The sequence below is a fragment of the Thamnophis elegans genome, chromosome 2 (assembly GCF_009769535.1).
Source record: "Thamnophis elegans isolate rThaEle1 chromosome 2, rThaEle1.pri, whole genome shotgun sequence".
Lineage (NCBI taxonomy): Eukaryota > Metazoa > Chordata > Lepidosauria > Squamata > Colubridae > Thamnophis > Thamnophis elegans.
In genome coordinates, this window is record NC_045542.1 from 102,477,780 (window position 1) to 102,499,208 (window position 21,429).

At 41.0% G+C, this 21,429-nt stretch overlaps 1 protein-coding gene across 1 annotated transcript in view; it reads right to left on the reverse strand.

Moving 5' to 3' along the window:
* The window catches only part of CACNA2D2 (calcium voltage-gated channel auxiliary subunit alpha2delta 2), a 583,233-nt gene that overhangs the window by 164,699 nt on the left and 397,105 nt on the right, over positions 1 to 21,429 (reverse strand). The window contains exon 6 of the mRNA XM_032210871.1: positions 1,477 to 1,615. Within this exon, the coding sequence (XP_032066762.1) occupies positions 1,477 to 1,615 (139 nt within the window). The remainder of the gene's footprint in view (positions 1 to 1,476; positions 1,616 to 21,429) is intronic.

Genomic DNA, 21,429 nt, shown 5'->3' on the forward strand with positions numbered 1-21,429 from the left:
GGTATGCCCAAATATGGGAGGAAGGTCACACTTCCACTCTCTGTCTTCGGCTCGTCACAAGAGACCATCCAGACAGAAACCCAATATTTTTTACTGTTGCCTTTTTGTTACATTTGTTACATTTATGTTATATTTAAATGTATATATACATTTGTTATATGGCTAGCTGATGAGAGCTAAATAGCTTGAAATGATCTATACTAGTCTTCCTTTATTTATTTATCAGCACAAATAAAACACACACACACACACACACACACACACACACACACACACATATTCTGAGTGAAATCCACAATCAATCTCCAGTCTGCTCTGGGCAAGGGATGGAACTAAATAATTTCCAAAATTATTCTATGAGTCTACAATTTTAACGGCTCTCAGTATGCCTGAAATTGATGCCAAATTGTGGCTTGAGGATGGACTTTTAAATATTTCCCTTTACATCCTATTATTTTTCAGAGATGCTGTAACATTTCTGAATTGTAATAGAAAGTTGTGACTTTGTGACTCTGTACATCCATACAGTATTGAAGCTCATGAAGGCTTGACACACAAAGCTCACAGTAATCAAACTGAGGCTTAATCAGCATATGCAGACAAAGATGTTCATCTCCTTCCCTACGTATTTAACCACTGGTGCTATAGAAACCTCATTGCATTTTTCCATCTAGATTTTTAACCTGAGGGCAACTTCACTTTCTAGGTCTTTAGTTCATAAACATTAGGCATAAATCCAAATAGTTTTTATAATTCACAGTGTTCTTGAGATATTATTCATCTACAGTTTTTCCATATTATTTGAGACCACAGTCCAGTTCAGCTTTCTCCAATGTTTAGTTACACCTGACTCTGTTTCTCATAATCCCAGATTATCTGGTATGTTAGAATTATCCTTTCCTACATCAGAAAAACATCAGCTTTGGAAAGGTTAATATAATAACTTCTTGTAATAAAGCAATAGTCATTTTCTTGTAGAGCAATTATACATTCAGATAATGGAGTACCTACATGCAGCCAATTCAGAGGTGGTATTCCGCCGATTCACCATTTTTCAGGCGAACCTGTATTGGCAGCGGTGGGAGGCTCTGCCCACCCGCCCAGACATCATCATGGACACGCTGCGCATGTGCAGAAGATTCTGCACATGCGCAGAAGTGCTGCACATAAGTGAAGCGAACATGCGCACAAGTGCTCTCCCAGTTCCAAACCAGTAGCGAAGGTAAGAGGAAACCTTTATTGAGCCAATGGACATTATAGTGTAGGAAAGAACTGGTTAAGAATCAGTCCAGAAAACTCAAGCACTGAATAAGTAAAAAAATTTTTTTTAGTAACTTTTCTGTAAGGATCTGTACATGCAAGAGGAAATTAATCCAATTCTTTTGTCTATGTCATATAATTCTTTTTTAAAAATGAGCATATAAGATATGGTCTCTGGTCTCAATATGAAGAGTTCTGCAACAAGGAAGAACTTACAGCCTTTGTAGATATCTGTAGGTATCTGTACAGCTGCATATGAGTAATTAACTTTGGTTTTGAAGTTGTCATCATCTGTGAATTCCAGTTTCAAGGAATTGAATTTCTCTTTTTCAATCTCTTCCCCTTCTGGGTCATCCTAGGAAAAGAAAAGGACACATATCATTAAAAAAAAACCAAGTCAGGAAAGGCCCCAAGGGGGAAAAATGTCTATGGAAATTCTCAATCGTCCAGGTCTTTGTTGTTCCAAACGTGCTTTTACCAAAAAGCAACTGAACTTTCTTGGGTTTTTTTCCCTTTGAAAACATTTTGTTTTTTATTCAAGAAACTTCTTCAATTCAAAACTGAAGAAGCTTCTTGGATGAGAAACAAAATGTTTTCAAAGGGGGAAAAAACCCCAATAAAGTTCAATTGCCTTTTTGAAAAGCACCTTTGGAACATCCAAGAAAGAGGAACCACCAAGTTCTTCTCCAACAGGCAAAAGACTAGCAGACCACATCCCTAAATACCAGCTAGCAGTCAGAAGACATGATAAAGACTCCTTAATTTCACAATACATGGGAAACTGTGAGCATCCTAGACCAAGACTTGTCTAAAACTGCTTGAGCAGGGGTGTCAAACTCAAGGCCCGGGCCTGGAGCTGGCCCACTGGGTGCTTAGATCTGGCCCGCGGGCCTGAAAACAGCAAAGGACCGCTCGCGGTGCTTCTGCCAGCAAAAACGGCCCTCCCGAGCTCTGTTTTCACTAGCAGAGGGTTGCAGGAGGTTGTTGCAGTTGAAAATGTAGCTCGGGAGCACGTTTTCACTGGCAGAGTGCTCGGACCACTACGGGCACCCCCAATATGAGTGAAGTTGAGTGAAGTCCATGCTCACCCTGGCCACGACCCCCCTGGCCCCTGAGATCAAAACAACCCTAATGCAGCCTTCAATGAAATAAGACACCCTTGTGCTAGAGAAGTCCTGGAGGCCTGGCACTCGGACAAATCAGTCATCAACAGGCACACAGAGATAAACAACAATCTACATACCATTCAAAAGAGACAATCAAAGAGGCCAAAAAGAAAACAAAAAAGACCTCCTCACCAGCAATCAACATCCAGATAAGCAGAGATTAACAGCAAGATTAACATTAGATCAACAATCCAGAAGCAAACAATACTCCAATCAAGGAATTGCCACCTCATATAAACAACTTAACAGTAAAAACAAACCAATAAAAGAACCACCAAGACCACTCCAGCTGATGCTGGCAGAGCAAGTCACCAGTACAATATATAGACTTAAAGCAAACCTCACTCCCTACTAGCTCTGATGTTGTTATCTAGTTTAGTAGCGAGGTATTTACAAGAAAATAACCAAACTCAAGAGAGCACCAAGGACCTCATAATATTGATTGATGTCAAGTTAAAATCTGAAGGTGATTTAAATCTTCACACTGCTATAAAATAATTTACTATGCAGATTTATATAACAACAACTTTAAAATTTTGTAGCAAATTGTATGACCCTCGTAGGATTTCTTTAAAATGCATCTTTCTGTTCAGAATGAAAGCGTCTGCCTCTCGTTTTATTGCTTTCTTTAAACTTTCCAAGAAAATGGGCTCTAAATTTTAGTTCAGATTGTGATTTAGGGTGGCAAGTACTGCACCCTTGCAGACTTTTCTTTTGAAATGAAGGCATCTACCTCACAGTTCCCATTCTTAACAATTACAGTGCACCACTAGTGACAGCATCTCCTATCCAATGATCTCTCCATTCCATCAGGTGTGTGCGTGTGTGTTGCTAGGAAACTCGGATGTGTATATCCTGCAGCACTCCTGAATCAACTCCATGGCAACAGCTGCCTGAGAATGGCGTAGTGGCTAAGATGCTCTATCAGGCAGATATAGTTTACTGAAGCAGTGATGTCTGGGTTCCTAACTCTTGCCGAAGCTCTGTTTTTCTTGCCTTCCAGTTTTCAATTGCCTAGCAGGAGTTACATCAGAAAAGCCCCACCCCTTGAAAATCAATTTAGCAGCAAAAGGCAACTATCAAAGAACAAATTAAAACACAGTAGAGCTTACTGCTCTGTCAATAAGCACTGCAAACAATATTTAATTACGGCAGGGAGAGGGAGAGAGGGGGAGGTAGGGAGAGAGAGGGGGGGACATGACAACCTTCTCTGCTGTTGAGGCCCGAAGTGGCTGTCTCCCTTCCTGAGAGATCTCTGAAAGAAGTCTTGGTTTACTCTTTAAAAGGAGATTTAGCTCTTTTTTTTGAAGAAGAAGAAACCCAGAAAATATTTATTTGGAATTTCAGATCTGAGAAACCTTCATTGTTGGTTGAAGAATGTTGCCACCATCTTTGAAGCAGATTTAATCCATCTGCTTGGACAAAATCTTGCAGGTCAAAAAAACCCCAAAGTGGTGTGTGGGTTTTGAAGTATTCAAAAAACCCAGGCATAGCAGGACCAAACCTCCTTTCTTTGCTAGCATTTTATTAACAGAAAATACACAGAAATAGCCCGATGAAATGAATTAACCCAACTCCTACTTAATTTTCTTTAAGAAAATTGTTTAAAAGTTATTAAAATGATTAGAACATTAATAGCCATTACATACGTCAGGCTCTAGGCCAGATATAAGCCTGTGAATTCCAATCAAGTCCAAATGTTTTTGCTTAGACCCAATAGATAGAATCTTGCCAGTCTAAAGCTATAATCTTTTAACCTAGCAGATATATCCTGAGAGATTCTAGGCTATAGGTATCCTGCACCTCTTCCTCCTCCCCCATCCAGTTAGGACTGTGCAGTTTCTTATTTTGGGCTTCTCTCTGGAATATACTGCTTCCTCCCTGGAAATCCAAATTGTGATCCAAATACTCTTTACAGAAATGATCTGATTTCAGTCATCATCTTCTTTTGAGAAAGGGAGATTGTGAAGAACGTAAGAGAACACAAGAAATCAAGACAGCAGTTTTGGAGATGTGCTTGGTTTCTGCTTTCTAACATGGTCTTTCTTACCACAAGGAATTTTAAAATATACAGTATGTTCTCAACATGAGCAACTTTGCTTCACTACAGTTAATTTCTTTGGGGATCTTTTTCGATTGTAGGCTTTTTTATAATCTGAAATGGATGCTTGTTTTGACTTAGGGTTATATTGTTTGTTCTGAGAATACGCAGTAGAAGGCTTTTATCTATGATATTGAAGTTTGGAGCACATTTCAGAATTGTTAATAGTTACAATCTCCTTAGTGAAGGAAACCTTTTGATTAAAAAAAACCAAGAAAAAGAAAATAGACACTATGGACAGGAGATATTATCGGCAATATAGGTATAATTTTAGTTACTTTGTATGTATAACAACAAGGCTTTTGACAAAATAACTAAAATTATACGTCCCAGGGCAAATAAAACAATGAGCAGCAGTTGATATGAATTTCTTTTGGGGAAATTCTTAATTCTGCGTAGACATTTCTTAACAAAACAGCTGCAAGATTAAATCTCACCCAGGGGCTCTCATTTCATCTCACAGTACAACAAAGAAATGAAACACCAGTGAACTTTTTAATCTTGCTGTAAAAGTTTACCTGGATGAAATTGAAATCATTATGACTAGAAATATTAAAACAGGATTATTGGAATTCTAGCAACTTGTTAGCAATGTAGGGCAGTGCTTAGGTGCCAATCTGCATTTCTTCAGTGTTTCAGACAGGGGAGCTATCCAGTTTGACCTGGACATTTTAGAGATTCTTCTATAGCCTCTAGCACACAAAATGTGTGCTCACAGCATGCTATTTCTCTTTGCCATTGTTGTAAAGTAATATAATGCACAAACAATATTTTGGCACGTGGCAGATCACACTATATGGTCCACACACAATGCCCAGTTCATTAAATAATATAACCTCCAGATTTAGTTGAAATTATGAATGGTGGCAGAAATGACTTGTTTGTTTATTTGTAAGATGTGCTAATTATTGAAAGTACAGCATGAAAAGTATGTGTTACTCACTTTTGCAAGTATTGGATAATAATTTTTTCTCATGAGGATGCTCTTTTTTTACTGACAGGGAACAATGTTTGGTGTAGTCATCAAAGCAGACTTTGCTAAAATGGATGTCTCTTCAACCTTCCAAATTCTCAGCAAAAGTTGTATCAGTTGGGGAATGTTGGGAGTTGTCAGCCACAGATCAGAAGGGCATCCAGATTAGGGGTAGCTGAATTATAGGATGCCATTCTGATGGGAAATTAAGGACAAATCCACATTTAACCATAAAACTCAATGGGTGACTTGGACTAATCATAATCTCTCGCCCAAACCTATTGGGGATACATGGTTTGGAGCACCTAGAAGAAAGCCACTGTGAAAATTGAATAAATAGATGTGTCCCAAATTTTCTATTGTCACCATTGAGGCACTTATTTATACATACGTGCATGCCTACAGGCATATACAATCATTCCACTTCTCTACTCTAACAAGTAGTCAAGGCAGCTAGGCGTGGAATTTTTATGTCAAAGGTACTGAAGCAAGATATAGCCCAATGAACTGCAGCTCAGACAAAACCCTTTTCTTGACAGACTATATGTCAGAGTTTCTTTTCTGTTCGGAGTCAAAATGGAGGGATGTCTTAAAAAAGAGAGACTGAGCTAGGACTGGGGTTAAGATTAAAAGGAAATGCTCAAAGCACCTGCCAGGCTCTTTGCCATCCTTATTTTAATTGGTTATAAAACAAAGTCTCAGCTTCTATTTCAATCTTCATTTAAAAAATTCATGTGTGGCCCTAATAGGCCCAATGGGAGTTCTTAGACAATAAGCACAGCCTTGGGTATTATTTGGAAGCGCGACTATTTGCACAGAAAATAGATAAAATCTGTGTGGAAATTAAAATTCCAGGGAACTAGAAAGGATGGTGGGGAGCAAACTTATCACTTTTCCTTCTGGAAAAATGGCTGTTTTGTGACTTCCCAAAATGTAACCAGCACCCCTTCCACAATTTCCTATGGGATATTGTAGTTTGTAATAATGTTATAATATTATGGGGTAGCATACTCATAGGTTCTTAATGTATCTCCCCCAGCCCCCTGAAAAAAGAAGAAATCATTTCGTAACTATTTTCCAGGACATGTTTTCTGCTTTATGGCAATTCGGCAGATGAGGCTGAGATGTTTCAAGAGCAATTTGGCTAGTGTGTGAATCCTTTCCTATGAAAAACTGGAGTGCATTATTTGCAAACTTGAAGTGTTTGAGGATTACTTTAAAAAAAAAATTCTTGGCTAGTGCCAGAGTTCTAACTAACAGTGCATAAATGCGGAAAGAAAGAATAATTATTATGATTCCCAGAGACAAAAATGCTCATCTGATTTTATTAAAAAGTTCCCTTTTCTTCCAACTGATGAATTTTTCAAAAAGTTGATACACCAAAAGAATATTAAAACAGAAGTCCAGCCTTTGCTTCCAATCTTCTCTAACTACATTTTATATCAGATGACTCTTTTCTAATTGCAATGGCAACAACTAGCTGCATCTGGGACAACTGAAGAAGTTTGTGCTTTTTGTGGGAAGGTAATAAATGCTTTGATGTCTTTCTGGACAGCTATCTACTGAGATATATATGAGAGAAAGTGATATTACCAAAAAAATATATGGAAGGATTGCAAAATACCAAAATACAAGCAAATAATATATTTGCTTCATTTTTATTTATGGTAATATTTTCAATGCAAGATAAAAGAAATAAACTAAATTGATTTGTATGGTATTATTGAGAAGCTATCATGCACGGGAAGATGCAGAGTGGAATGAGTCACTAAGGGCACTTTGACAGAGTCATCATCTTCAAATCTAGAAGCCTTTTCTCTCCACTATTTATATGAGTGACTTTACTGTGATTGTCCTTGCAATGCACCATACTGGTTGCAACAGGATCAGGAACCCACCCCTGAATCCTGGGTATTTATGATGTGCCTTCAGCATTTCTGTAAGACCCCATACATTGACTTCTTATATCATCCTACTTCTCATATTCCAGACACGTCTATTTCCAACCAATATCTCTCTCCTTGAATCTGTCTCATTTGAACTATTTGCTGGACCTTGCTTATTCCTTTGGCCTTTTTGGTTTCATCAGATGATTAGGACTCAATAAATGAGTTTATGAGCAATGACAAATATGAGTGTCTCTGTATTTATGACAAGCCAGTTTAAGTTCTACAGATGAAGGGAGCTGATAAAACATAGCAGGAAGTGGGAAACCCAGGAAGTTGGGATGGGTGAGGAAGGATGAGATAAGAATTCTCACCAGTCGGAAGTCATCTGCATCACAGCTGCGCTGTTAAGTTGGAGCTGCAGTATGTCCTTTGGTTTTGAAATGGAGTCAAAAAGCTAACTGAACTTCAAAACAGTTGCAGAAGTGAATATAATGATGTGGTGCCAATTCCAGATCAGTGAAATTGCTAGAGTCTGAGGGGCGCTGAAGTTCAATATTTTTGTATTTATAGTCTACTTTTGTCTAAGGAATTCAAGTATATGCTTATAGCAATACCTCCAAGCTCTCTATCATAACAGTCATGTTAATATAATATTTTTATCTGGTAGAAAAGTATGTCAGCAAAAATAGTGCTGCCCTGATTGCCAAGCCCTATTTTGCCTCTATAATAAATAGTGCTGCCTTTGTAACTTTTAATGTTGAACAAGTTAAGGAAAGTGGTTTATGATTTTCCAAGCTTTGTTCCCCAACCTATGGAATGTCAACAGACAGAAGGAAAAACAATAACTCTCCTTAATGTGTGATTGGTGGAACTGGAATTAGTGAAATGGAGGATTTGGCCACTTTTCAAGTTATCCCGCTGAAGGTGCAGAAATGATCCTCACCAGTGATCTGTCACATAGGCTATTTTTGAACAAGGGGTGAGCACTCTTTCAGAGGAGTGCTAGACTTGTGTTCAGAAAGTGTCCACTTGTCACATCACACTCACAGAGGACAGCTCACAAGGAACATCCGTGGAGCTATCAGTTGGGCTATTTCTGACTGGAATGCCCTAATTATTTGCACTGACAGGAAAGTGTCTATGCAACTGAATGTCTCACTGAATGTCTCTACTTTTTCTGTGGTTTCCTGAAAGCGAAGGTGGTGCTTGGAGCCACTAACCAATCATCTAGGTCGGAACTCAATGCTGGAAGCATCTGAGATAGCCCATGGTATACACAAACAGGTGTAGGAGTAAACAGAATGGCACAATCCCCTAACATAGTAAAACTAGTCAAAAGTATGGCCACATTAAACTCCTTGTCAGCAGAAGCACTGAAAAACTGGTACTTTACTCACTGGAACAGGGCTAGCACCTGGCTTTCTTTTCCAATTTAAATTGACAGTATAAAAATAAGCACTATTCCTTTTTTTTTTTTTTTTTAAAAGCATGTTTAGCATCATTCAAAACACCAGAAAAAAAAGCAAAGAAAGTATTGAGTGTCCTGGATAAAATCCCAAAATAACTGGAACACTACTTGAACCATCAGCATTGACAAAATCAGCATCAATCAATTGCAAAAGGCAGCTTTCTGTGGAATAGCTTACATCCTGTGATCATACCTTTAATAGCATAAAGCAGCAACAGCTGCCTATTCCAGGTCCTTGGAGAGATTTGATAGATGGATAAAAATACCAAATCCAATCTAAACATCTGGCTGATTGTGCAACCAACCATAATTTATTTCAGCATGTAACAAACAACAAAAAATGGTACCTTTGTAGTGAAGAGAACAAAACAATCGATCATTTGACTTCACAAAATGGCCATAAGCAGTGTCATGAGAGTTGCCAAAATTATTACTTGGAAACTTTGCCAGAGAGTTGAACTTAAATGTGTCAAAAACTACAGACCTCACCAAGTTGAGAAGGTTTTGGAAAATGTTGGGTAAAACATCATACAGGACTTTAAGATCCAAACAGACAGACATCTTGATGACTATCAGTCTTTTTGGTTGGGAATGGAAAGTGTGAGTCAGATGGACTGAGGAAGGACTGGGCTGTGATGAAGCCTTTGTGGAAAGAACTACAGTGGACAAGTATAGCTGAAAAGTAAAACTGAGTGGCAGAAAGTAGTGGAGTATGGAAAGGAGGTAAAGGTAGATGAGAATCAGAAAAGGTAAGAATAAAGAAGGGAAATAAAACGAGAGGGAACATTAGAAGCAAGGATAAGGACAGAGTAGTGACATGTAGCAGAGAAATTGTGAGAGTATCTAAGGAGAGAGTTATACAGCTGAAGAAAATTCAAATGGACATTTTTTTCCACTAGACTGAAGAAGGTTGAAGGTAATTGTTGCAAAAGCTTAAATTGGACAAGTAGAATAAGCAAATCTATAGAAAGTAATGATTTCTTGCATCCCTGCCATTGCTCAGCAAGAAAGGGCTGAAGTTTAGGAAGGAAAAAAGGCTGCTGCTCTTAATAACAAACAGACGAGGTGGACTCCAGCAGGAGTTACATCAATTTACTATGCAACAGCTGTTGTGGGAGGTGGAGTGGGGTGCAGGTGAGCCCAAATAGTCTGAATGGTGAAACCCATTCCTGAATGCTGACTCTATTCCCTGAGGAATGAATTAAATAGGTAGACCATCTGTAGACCATCCATATATTTTTGTGGCTAAATCCTTCATAAATACTGTGGTTTGGTTTGGTTTGGTTTGGTTTGGCTTGGTTTATTGGATTTATATGCTGCCCTTCTCCCAAGGACTCAGGGCGGCATACAACATTAAAAAAGCATATATTACAAAAGTTAAAAAAATAAATAGAATATCCAAAAAACAAACCCAATTAAGATTAACAATAACATTTTTTTTAAAAAAACAACGATTAAAATTAACAATAATCAAAATTTATTTTGTTTTGTTCAGGCTAGGCTGGCTTGCTGGAAAAGCCAACTTTTTAGGGCACGTCGGAAGGACCGGAGGTTGGGGATTATACGAAGCTCCGGGGGCAGCTCATTCCAAAGGTAAGGTGCTCCCACAGAGAAGTCTCTCCCCCTGGGGGTCACTAGCCAACACTGTTTGGCCGACGGCACCCTGAGGAGGCCAACTCTGTGGGATCGCACTGGATGGTGGGAGGCTACCGCAGGTATCCTGGGTGGTCTCGCAGGTATCCTGGGGCCTAAGCCATGGAGCGCTTTAAAGGTCATAATTAGGAATAGGAATAGGAATAGGAAAGTTTATTTATAGGCCGCCCTTTTCCCTGGGGGGACTCAGGGCGGCTTACAATCCATAGGGGGGGGGAACACAAACAGTAAAACATATAACAATACATAATTAAAAATAAAACACAACATTCATTCATTCGGGTGGGGACGGATTACAATCTAACCCCAGGCCTGACGGGATAGCCAGATGTTAAGGGCTGTGCGGAAGGTCTGGAGGGTGGTGAGGGTACGGATCTCCACAGGGAGATCGTTCCACAGGGTCGGAGCTACTACCGAGAAGGCTCTCCTCCGCGTAGTCGCCAGTCGACACTGACTGGCAGATGGGATTCGGAGGAGGCCTAATCTGTGTGATCGAATTGGTCGCGAGGAGGTAATTGGCAGGAGGCGGTCTCTCAAGTACCCAGATCCACTACCATGAAGGGCTTTATGGGTGGAAAGTAGCACCTTGAAGCACACCCGGAGATCAACAGGTAGCCAGCGCAGCTCGCGGAGGATAGGTGTTATATGGGTGAACCGAGGTGCACCCACAATCGCTCGCGCGGCCGCATTCTGGACTAGCTGAAGTCGCCGGATGCTCTTCAAGGGCAGCCCCATGTAGAGCACGTTGCAGTATTCCAGCCTTGAGGTCACAAGGGCACGAGTGACTGTTGTGAGGGCCTCCCGGTTCAGGTAGGGTTGCAACTGGTGCACCAGGCGAACCTGGGCAAATGCCCCCCTGGTCACAGCCGACAGGTGGTGATCAAAGGTCAGCTGTGGGTCCAGGAGGACTCCCAAGTTGCGAACCCTGTCTGAGGGGTATAGTGTTTGACCCCCCAGCCTGAGTGATGGAACACCTGCCAAATTATTGGGAGGGAAACACAACAGCCACTCGGTCTTATCCGGGTTGAGTACCAGTTTGTTAGCCCTCATCCAGTCCCTAACGGCTTCAAGGCCCCGGCTCATCACATCCACCGCTTCATTGAGTTGGCACGGGGCAGACAGATACAACTGGGTATCGTCCGCGTATTGGTGGTATCTTATCCCGTGCATCCGAATGATCTCGCCCAGCGGTTTCATGTAGATGTTGAATAGTAGGGGGGATAAGACCAAACCCTGCGGCACCCCATATGTTAGGGGCCTAGGGGTCGATCTCTGCCCTCCAACTAACATCGACTGCGACCTGTCCGAGAGGTCAGGTCCACCTCCTGCAGGACCCCTGTCCGAGAGGTCAGGTCCACCTCCCGCAGGCCCCCATATGTTAGGGGCCTAGGGGTCGATCTCTGCCCTCCAACTAACATCGACTGTGACCTGTCCGAGAGGTCACCCCCACCTCCCGCAGTCGTCGCAGAAGGATACCATGGTCGATGGTATCGAAAGCCTCCGAGAGGTCAAGGAGAACCAGGATGGAGGCATGGCCTCCATCCCTGGCTCTCCAGAGGTCATCGGTCAATGCAACCAAAGCGGTTTCTGTGCTGTAACCAGGCCTGAAGCCGGACTGGAATGGGTCAAGGTAACTAGTTTCCTCCAAGGTCTGCTGAAGCTGGGAGGCCACCACCTTCTCAACAACCTTCCCCACAAAGGGGAGGTTGGAGACTGGATGATAATTGTTGAGAACGGCTGGATCCAAGGATGGTTTCTTCAGGAGGGGTCTCACCACCGCTGCTTTAAGTGCGGAGGGGAAGAGTCCCTCCCGAAGAGAGGCGGTAACAACCGCCTGGATCCAGCCCCGTGTCATCTCCCTGCTGTTGGCAACCAGCCAGGAGGGGCACGGGTCCAGTACACAAGTGGAGGCACTCACAGCTCTCATGGCCTTGTCCACATCCCCAGGGGCAACATCCTGAAACTCAACCCAGCGATGGTCTGCCAGATTATCCTCCTGTGCCTTGGCTGGATCTGCAAAGTCGGAGTCCAAATCCGATCGAAACCGAGCAACTTTGTCCGCTAAGAACTGGACATAGTTCTCAGCCCGACCCTGCAAGGGGTCCCCCGTATCCCTCCTATTTAGGAGGGAGCGGGTTATCCTAAACAGGTCGGCTGGGCGTGACTCAGCGGACGCAATCAAGGTGGCAATGTACGATCTTTTTGTTTTGTCCTCAGTGCCCTGATATACTCCTTGGTGCAAGATGTTAAGAGTGCTCGGTTCGATTCGGATTTATCAGACCTCCATAGGTGCTCTAGGCGTCTCCTCCGGCGCTTCCTCTCCCGGAGCTCCTCGGTGAACCAAGGAGGCCTCCGGGATCCACCGCCTTGGAGCGGCCGTAGTGGCGCAATCCGGTCAAGAGACTCCGATGCTGCCGAATTCCAGGCAGCAACCAGAGTCTCCACCGGACTGTGGGCAACAGTATCAGGAATAACCCCAAGCTCCGTCTGGAACCTCAAGGGGTCCATAAGTCGCCTGGGGCGGAACCACCTGGTCGGTTCCTCCTCCCTACAGTGGGGGTTTGGCCTCCGAAAGTCGAGCCTCAGTAGGCAGTGGTCTGACCACGACAGGGGTATGATCTCATTACCCCTCAGACCAAGATCATAACTCCACTGCTCCGAGAGGAATACAAGGTCGAGCGTGTGACCCGCTGAGTGAGTTGGGCCCCGAATTACCTGGGTCAAGCCCATGGCTGTCATGGAAGCCATGAACTCCTGCGCCCCATCAGAGTGTTCACCGAGCGAAGGCAGATTGAAATCCCCCAGGACCATAAGCCTGGGGAACTCAATTGCTAGCTCAGCTACCGACTCGAGGAGCGAGGGGAGGGCTGCTGCAACGCTGTTGGGAGGCAGGTATGTTAGCAGCAAACCCACTTGACCCTTGAGGTCCAACTTCACCAGCAGGGACTCACACCCGACAAGCTCCAGAGCAGGGATCCTACGAGGTACCTTGAATCGGGTACCAAGTATCTTTGGAGACCAAGTCCAAGTGAGTAATTTGGGCAATGTCTTGTTTTACAATCAAGGATTATTTTTTTTAGGCTGTGGAATCCAAGAAAGTGGATAGGTTTCTCTATAATACGACTTCTGTTAGTCTAGGCCTGATCTCTCTCACTCATGAACTCTTGTTGGCTAATGCTTCTGCAAGTTAGCTTGTTAGGCTGCTGTCTTTGAAATCTGTGGTATTGTAGTTTACTTTCTCCGATAGAAGCATAGTTGGTTCACATCTTTTAGGAAGTCTCTAAAAACTCTACTTCCAAATGATTTCAGCCTATTGTATAATTGCTTATTGTATTCATTAATTTATATTAAACTCTTTTTCTTCTTTTCTGGTTTTGCTTATGTTGCGCCCATACAGTCTGACTAATTGTGACAATACAGGTAGTCCTTGACTTACAATCATAATTGAGCCCAAAATTTCTGTTGCTAAGCGCGACATTTGTTAAGTGAGTTTCACCCCATTTTATGACCTTTACTTGCCACAGTTGTTAAGTGGATCACTGCAGTTGTTAAGTTAGTAACTCAATTGTTAAGTGAATCTGGCTTCCCCATTGACCTTGCTTGTCAGAAGGTTGCAAAAGGTGATTGCATGAGCCCAGGACACTGCAGCCGTCATAAATGTAAATCAGTTGTTAAACATCTGAATCTAAATCATGACCATGGGGATGCTGTAACGGCCATAAGTCGGAAAAATGGTGATAAGTCTCTTTTTTCACTGCCATTGTAACTTTGAACAATCACTAAGTGAACTGTTCTAAGTTGAGGACTACCTGTGTAGAGGTAATTTGCAACATACAACCATTCATTTAATGACTGCTCCAAATTACAACAGCACTGAAAAAAGCAACCGTACCTTGCACTTATGACCATTTCAGCATCATAACAGTCGTGTGATTCAGGTACTTGGTTACCATCCTGTATTTAAGAGAGTTGCAGTGTCCTGGGGTCATGTGATCACCTTTTGTGACCTTTCCAGCCAGCTTCTGACAAGCAGAGTCAATTGGGGAAGCTGGATTTGCTTAATGGCTGCATGATTTGCTTAACCACTGTGGGAAAAGAGAGTTAGGGTGGGACTCCCTTAACAACCTCATTCCTTAACGATGAAAGTTTTGATTCCAATTGTGGTTGTAAACTGTACAAAACCCACTAAACAAATAAACAAGCAAACAAACACATCCGCAAGCCAAGATTCTTCTTGAGGATTACAATTTAAGAATATTTTGGGACAAGAAATACGTTGTGAACTCTTCACTCATTCCTAAGCACAAAATTGGACTAATCAACTAGGGCAATTATGGGATACACCCATGGACTTCTGGTTTTGGGTTTCAGAGTGATGGAAAATAAAATGCTTCTTATTCCGTATGTGCAAAAAAGTTTTGTTGGAAACCCAAAGAGGGAATAATGAGGTGGATTAAAACTGAACTCAAAACGGCATGGATTGGAGATGACAGATGATGATGTAGACATGAAAACATAGCTCACTTCAGTGGTGGGTTGCAGGCGGTACGCCCCGGTATGAGTGTGCCGGTACCTGCCCAGAGCACCGTGCCAGAACGGTACGGTGCTCTGGAAGGCCCACCCATCCGTCCATCGTCCTTACCAGTCTTTAAACTATTTGGCGCTTCCGTGCACGTGCATGGCACATACAGTGACTGTGGATGCTCTGCCGAACAGCTGGAGCATTGCGGAGACTCATGGAGGCATTGCTGGAGGGTAGGATGCATGTGCAGGCTGCGCACCGCACACGTTTATGTGGAGGACGCTGGGCCCCATTGAAACCATACTAGTTGCAACGGGATCCGGAACCTACCACTGTCTCACTTCCATCAAGTTGATTTCTCCCAGTGGCTACCATGCACGTAAAAAGTCTTACTAAATGCAGACTCCAAGATTGGGACATGAACCTGAGTGCAAGCCTGCTTGGAAGCAGAGCTAATACATCCACTTTTGGGGAGCTACCTATTTATAACAGGTGATATTTGCTTTAATAAAAAGGTTATCACTTACCCCAGAGGGAGTGAAAGCATTATGCTTCTAAAGTCAGCCCCACCCTCCTTGCAATGCTATGCCTGCCCTTGGCAGGTGTCAATTATGGCACTGCTGCACTCTAGACATGCAAAGGAGCACACCTCCCACTTCGCAGGTGACGAAGTCAAACAATACAACTGGAGCAATGTTGAGGAGGAAAATAAGAGGTAGCAGTGCAGGTGTGTAGCCTTGTGCACTGTTCATCCTAGAAAACAGAGAAATGGGAGGCCTTGATACCTCATATCAGTTCTGAAAGAATCCCAGACAGTCAGAACTGCAAAAAGGTAATTTAAAGCCTCTGCTGTAAGTCAGGTGAAGTTGAGTTTCCCTGATATACTTTTATTCTCCCAGAGGCTGCTCAGTTTTTAGAAATCAGACTATTAAGGGAAGTCCAAAATGGTTGGGAAAGAGTGAAGCTGCAGAACTTTTGGTTCGCCCCAAACCTAGACGGAAAACAGAGCCAGAAGACAAAGTGGGATTGCCTGCTGGCACCTGGAGCTATGTGATAGTTGGCTGCCCATTGTATGAAAGTCTTGTTTTACTCTTTCCCTTTGCTTGAGAGACATTTCCCCTCTCTTTACCAACATCTACGTGCTCTCATAGCTGCCCAAGGCTAGTGTTTTCTTTTTTAATTTTCTCTTGAAGCCAAAAACAAGCATGGCATGGGGGTGGGGGAGGAATGGAGTGTAAAAATGAAAAGCTGTCATTTGTGGCATCTTCTCCCCATTAGCTAATTCAAGGGACACTTTTGCTTAACTTGACAGAAGAATTTCCAGAAATCCTTCTCAACAAATCAAATCAAACTCACCAAATTTTGATGCGTATGAAATGTATAGATAGATGGACTACAATTCTTTGAATATTTGGGCTGAGATACAAGTTATTATGATGAATTAATTCCAAGGTTGATTTTCATTTTGAGAGGACTTCTCAACATTTATTTTTTAAATGGGCATTAAACAGAGTCACCTCACAGGGGAGATGGACAGCATTGGAAATTTAATGAATAATAATAAGAATACAAGACCTCACAATAGTTAAAAGCAGGAAAGTTGGAGAAAAAGAAAGAAGGGGTTAATTCTGGCCAAAAATACAAGCCTTAAGAACAAATGTATATGAAACCAGAACAGAGAACACAGAAACAGCCAGCAAGTACCACTTCTGCCAAGAAGCTGAAAAAACAGTGAATCCCCTGTTAGCTACTGTAAGATTACCCAGACTGACTACAAACAACAGCATGACAAAGAAACAGCAATAATGTATTGGAAGATCTGCAAGAAATACGATTTGTTTGCAAGCAAGAAAGGATGGGACTATAAAATAGAGTAAGTAAAATGTAGAGTAGAAAATGTAGAAGCTGTTCTGGGATTTTAGAATTCAAACTGACATGCACCTGCCACGTAACACCTCAGACTTAATTGTCAATAAGAATGAGAAAGAAGACTGGATAGTGGAGATGGCAAAACCTGGTGACAGCAGAATAGAAGAGAAAGAACTGGAAAGATTAACAAAAAACTAAGATGCAAATCTGCAAATAGAAATAAAAAAACCTGTGGCAAAAGAAAGCAAAGGTTATAGTAACATGCACCTGGGTGCACTCCCAAAACAACTGGAGCACTACTTGAACACCACTGGCATTGACAAAAATTACCATCAGTCAATTGGAAAAGGCAGCTTTGCTCAGAACAGCTTACATCTTGCAACAATACCTTCAAGACCATAAACATTCACATCTGCCTATCCCAGGTCTTTGGGAATGCCAAATGCATTCTGAACATCTGGCTGACTGTGCAATGAACCATAATAATGATAACAGATCACTTTGCCAAGGACATCTCATGAAAATTTTATTGTGCAAATTACAATTACCTATTGAGAAACGTATAGTAAGGAAGTTCAGAATTCACCTCTTTTTTAAATATAATCTTATAGTTGTACTTAAAAAGTTATTACTGGACCTTACTGAAATCTGACAAGTACTGAGATCCCTAGTTGTGCAGAAAATTAAAATATTAATTGTAATATTTGCACTTAAATCTGCAAGATATACTTGGGTCATAGATATAATTTTGGCAATTCATCATAAAGCGCTAATGTGACTTTTAATTTACAATTTAAAAAAGAACATTATTATTTTGGATCAACTGTGTTCCCAGCAGCTTTTGCAAAATCAAGCCATTAGCTTTATGGCTGGTCTATAACTGTAATAAAGATTTGATCTGTTAACATTAACGTAATTTATTTCAGGATGCTTTTTGACTGTTTGTTTGGCATTGCTAATTCAGTATACTTGCTACTTCAGTATATTTACTTTGAGTATTATTGCTACTTTTGACATTCTTCAGGGGTTAGAGATTATGCAGGAATTAAACTAAATCAGTAACCATCTTTCAACTGATGAAACTAATGTCATTTAGTTAGTCAGTCTCTGGAAAGCCAAGTTTGGATGTTCTATCTTAACCCAATTGAGGATCAATTTAAACAATGTGATACAGCCGTGGTTCTCAACCTTTTCTTCACCATGGACCCCTTTAAATACCTTTTGTGGCTATGGACCCGCAAGACTTAACTCAAGATTCAAATCATAACATTTCTTCAAGCCTTCATGGACTTCTGTGATGTCATTGCAGCCCCCAGGGGGTCCGGGAACTACAGGTTGAGAAACATTGTGATAAGCATGTAGTCCCTTTGGGCTTAACCTGAGGTTACTATAACAAAAACAATTTGTTTTGGACGTAATTGGCACTTGAAGGTTGGTTGTAATTACTTTGCTGTTGGAAAGTGGAAAATTAAATCATGGTCTTGTTCTAGTATCATAATCTGAGTTGACAGTGATTGGGTGATTGATATGAATGTGGTTCAAGTACTACATGTCAAAAATAAATATATCCTCAGAACTTCGAACTGTCAAGAAACAAACAACTGGAATTTTTTGGGACATGGATTTTGAATAAAAAACTATACACTATTTGAAGCAATATTTAATAGGCTGTTGATCTGGTTGCTTGTCAACATTTTTTTTTCTTTAAAGGGGCAAGGAAGAAGATTTTTAAGCATTATGGTCAAAATTTGGAGGGATTATTCATAGTTTGCTAGGCTCCTGTATTTTCTTTTTTAAATAATAAAATCACTATCAAAATTCATTACCTGTTCATTTTGCTTTATGCACAATATTTTTCTTTTGTTAATTAGTTTAGTTCAATAACATTTATTTTTAAAATGGAACAACAGAGAGATAGTAGTGAAGATATATGTGTATTGACATGAAACTACAGAAAAGATTACATCGGGCAAAGGGTAAGTGGCAGTGTGGAAGTGCCCTTAAGTGCCAGCTATTTTCAGAATTATACTGTAATTAGGAATGTGCAAACCTTTGACTCACCAATCATAAAATCAGTCTTGCCAGTTGGAAAGACTAATTGAAAGGGACTGAGAAAAGAAGATATTTTTAGCCTGACATATGTTCTCCCGTACCAGAACATTACCTGCAGTCTTTGGTAATACACCTTTTTTTGGAACATGCCACTCTCATGGAATTCACGCACACTACTTTAATAGATAAAGTCTCTTAGTGCAAGAAACCTTAGTAGAATGATTAGCAGTGTCTAATGGGCTAAGAATCTGGATATTGAGATTATCTATCGTCTGTCTGTCTATCTATCTATCTATCTATCTGTCTGTCTGTCTGTCTGTCTATCTATCTATCTATCTATCTATCTATCTATCTATCTATCTATCTATCTATCTATCTATCTATCTATCTCTATCCATCCATCCATCCATCCATCCATCCATCCATCCTACCATATGAGCCATTGGCACAGTGGTTAGAGTGCAGTACTGCAAGCTACTTCTGCTGATCACTGGCTGCCAGGAGTTTGGCAGATTGAGGCTCAAGGTTGACTCAGCCTTCCATCCTTCCGAGGTTGGTGAAATGAGGACCCAGATTGTTGGGGAAATAGGCTGACTCTGTAAACCGCTTAGAGGGAACTGTAAAGGATTATGAAGCGGTATATAAGTCTAAGTGCTATTACTATTGCTACAGTTTAAATAATGAACTTTTTTCTTCCACTTTTTGTAATAAATTACTTATACTGTAGTCTGTTTATGATTCCTGGCCTATGTTTCACAAACGGTTCTTGTAATTTCAGATTCTTTGTTTCCACCTTGCCACTTCCGTCCCTCACATACAAATATGGAGGTAAATCTAAATTCTGAAATTGCTGTTCTTGGATACCTCCACACTTGGCTTTCTACCACCCTAAAATCAATTTAGCATTCAGATGATTTATATCATCTGGATTTAGAAACATCTAGATGTGGAGCATCTAGAATAGCAAAATGGGGACTTTTCAGATAAAAATGGTGTGATCCTGCAGAGCTTGAAAGCAGGCAGTTTTTCCATTGGAAGGAACTCTGGTCTTATCCATGCTCCTGGCTCCAAGTCAGGTTCTTTCCCCCTCTGATAGAGGATTTGCCACTATATTTTGAAAAACCATTTAAATGCACCTGTGAGATCATCTATTGATGGTCCCCTTGCTGTCGCTGCTCAGACTGTTTGGAAAACAACAGAGAAACCAACAGAAAATAAACTGACAACATGGATAGGGGGTAAAATGCTGATTGAATGCTGTTCTTTACACTCTTCTCATGATGAACTGATATGAGCAATGTTGATGTTCTCAGTGTTTTGAAGTTGGTTTTAGTCAAGATAAGCTTGAAGCAGCATTTGAAGGATTAGGAAGTAGAAATGGTGATAGTATGAAGTGCATGTGGCCTTCCTTAATGCTTTTCTATTTATCAGCTATTCCTTTGAATTTATTACAAAAAACACCTGGCAGAGTATACTTGGCACAATACTAAGAGGGTTTCAGAAAAACAAAATGGTTTCTTGTGATCAAAATGCCATCCCCCCCCCATCAATACTGGCTCTTATTGAAACAGTTAAGTTTTTCTCTTTTTGTTTTCATGGAATGATCTAAATCAGGGGTGTCAAACTCACATCATCATGGCTGTGTCACATGACTTCCCCCCCTTCGCTAACAGGGCGCAGGCATGGCCAGCATGTGACACATCCGGCCTGTGGGCTGGAACTTTGAGAGCCCTGATCCAAATGGAAGCACCTATTTAGACACCCAAAAGAAATCTCTGCTGCGTACAAAGTGACCACTGCTCTTCTATGATTGATGAATATTTCCTATTTCTCACATTCCTACACTGTGCATCAATGAAAGTCAGAGAACAGGATCTACACATGCAACATTCAAAGTATGTTTGGGATTGATCTCACTTGCTGGAATAATCACATTTGTTTTATGAATATGAAGAACTCTTGAAGGAAAAAAAATATTGCTCTTATTTATAGGAATTTTTTTCAGGATTTTTTTTTTTTTTAAAATACTGGCTATCACATTAGGAATAAGAAGTAAATTTCCTGAGAAGGCAAAAAAACAACAACCCCCAACCTTGATATATTGTTAGCTTAATTTGAATGAGAGAAGCCAACCAACCAATCTTCTCTTAAACTATATATATATCTTAAATATTAAAATGTAGTGAATATGAACAAATGTTCTACTGTACTCAGATTGTTCATTTGAATTGAATGCCTCTTTGGGCTTCTTCCTTACATCAGGAGGCCAAAAAAAGATTTTATAATGTCATTCTTCAATTGGATGGTATGCTACTGATGACTATAGTAATGGTTAATGTGTTTGATCATTTTCAAAAACAAAGGGCCTCTTTAGTAGGTTGAATGGCGCAAGATCTTAAAGCAGAATTTGCAGTAGCCAGTTTGTGAGGTGCTATCAGATCACTGAGTCACAAAAGTAACAAAGCCAAAAGCCCAG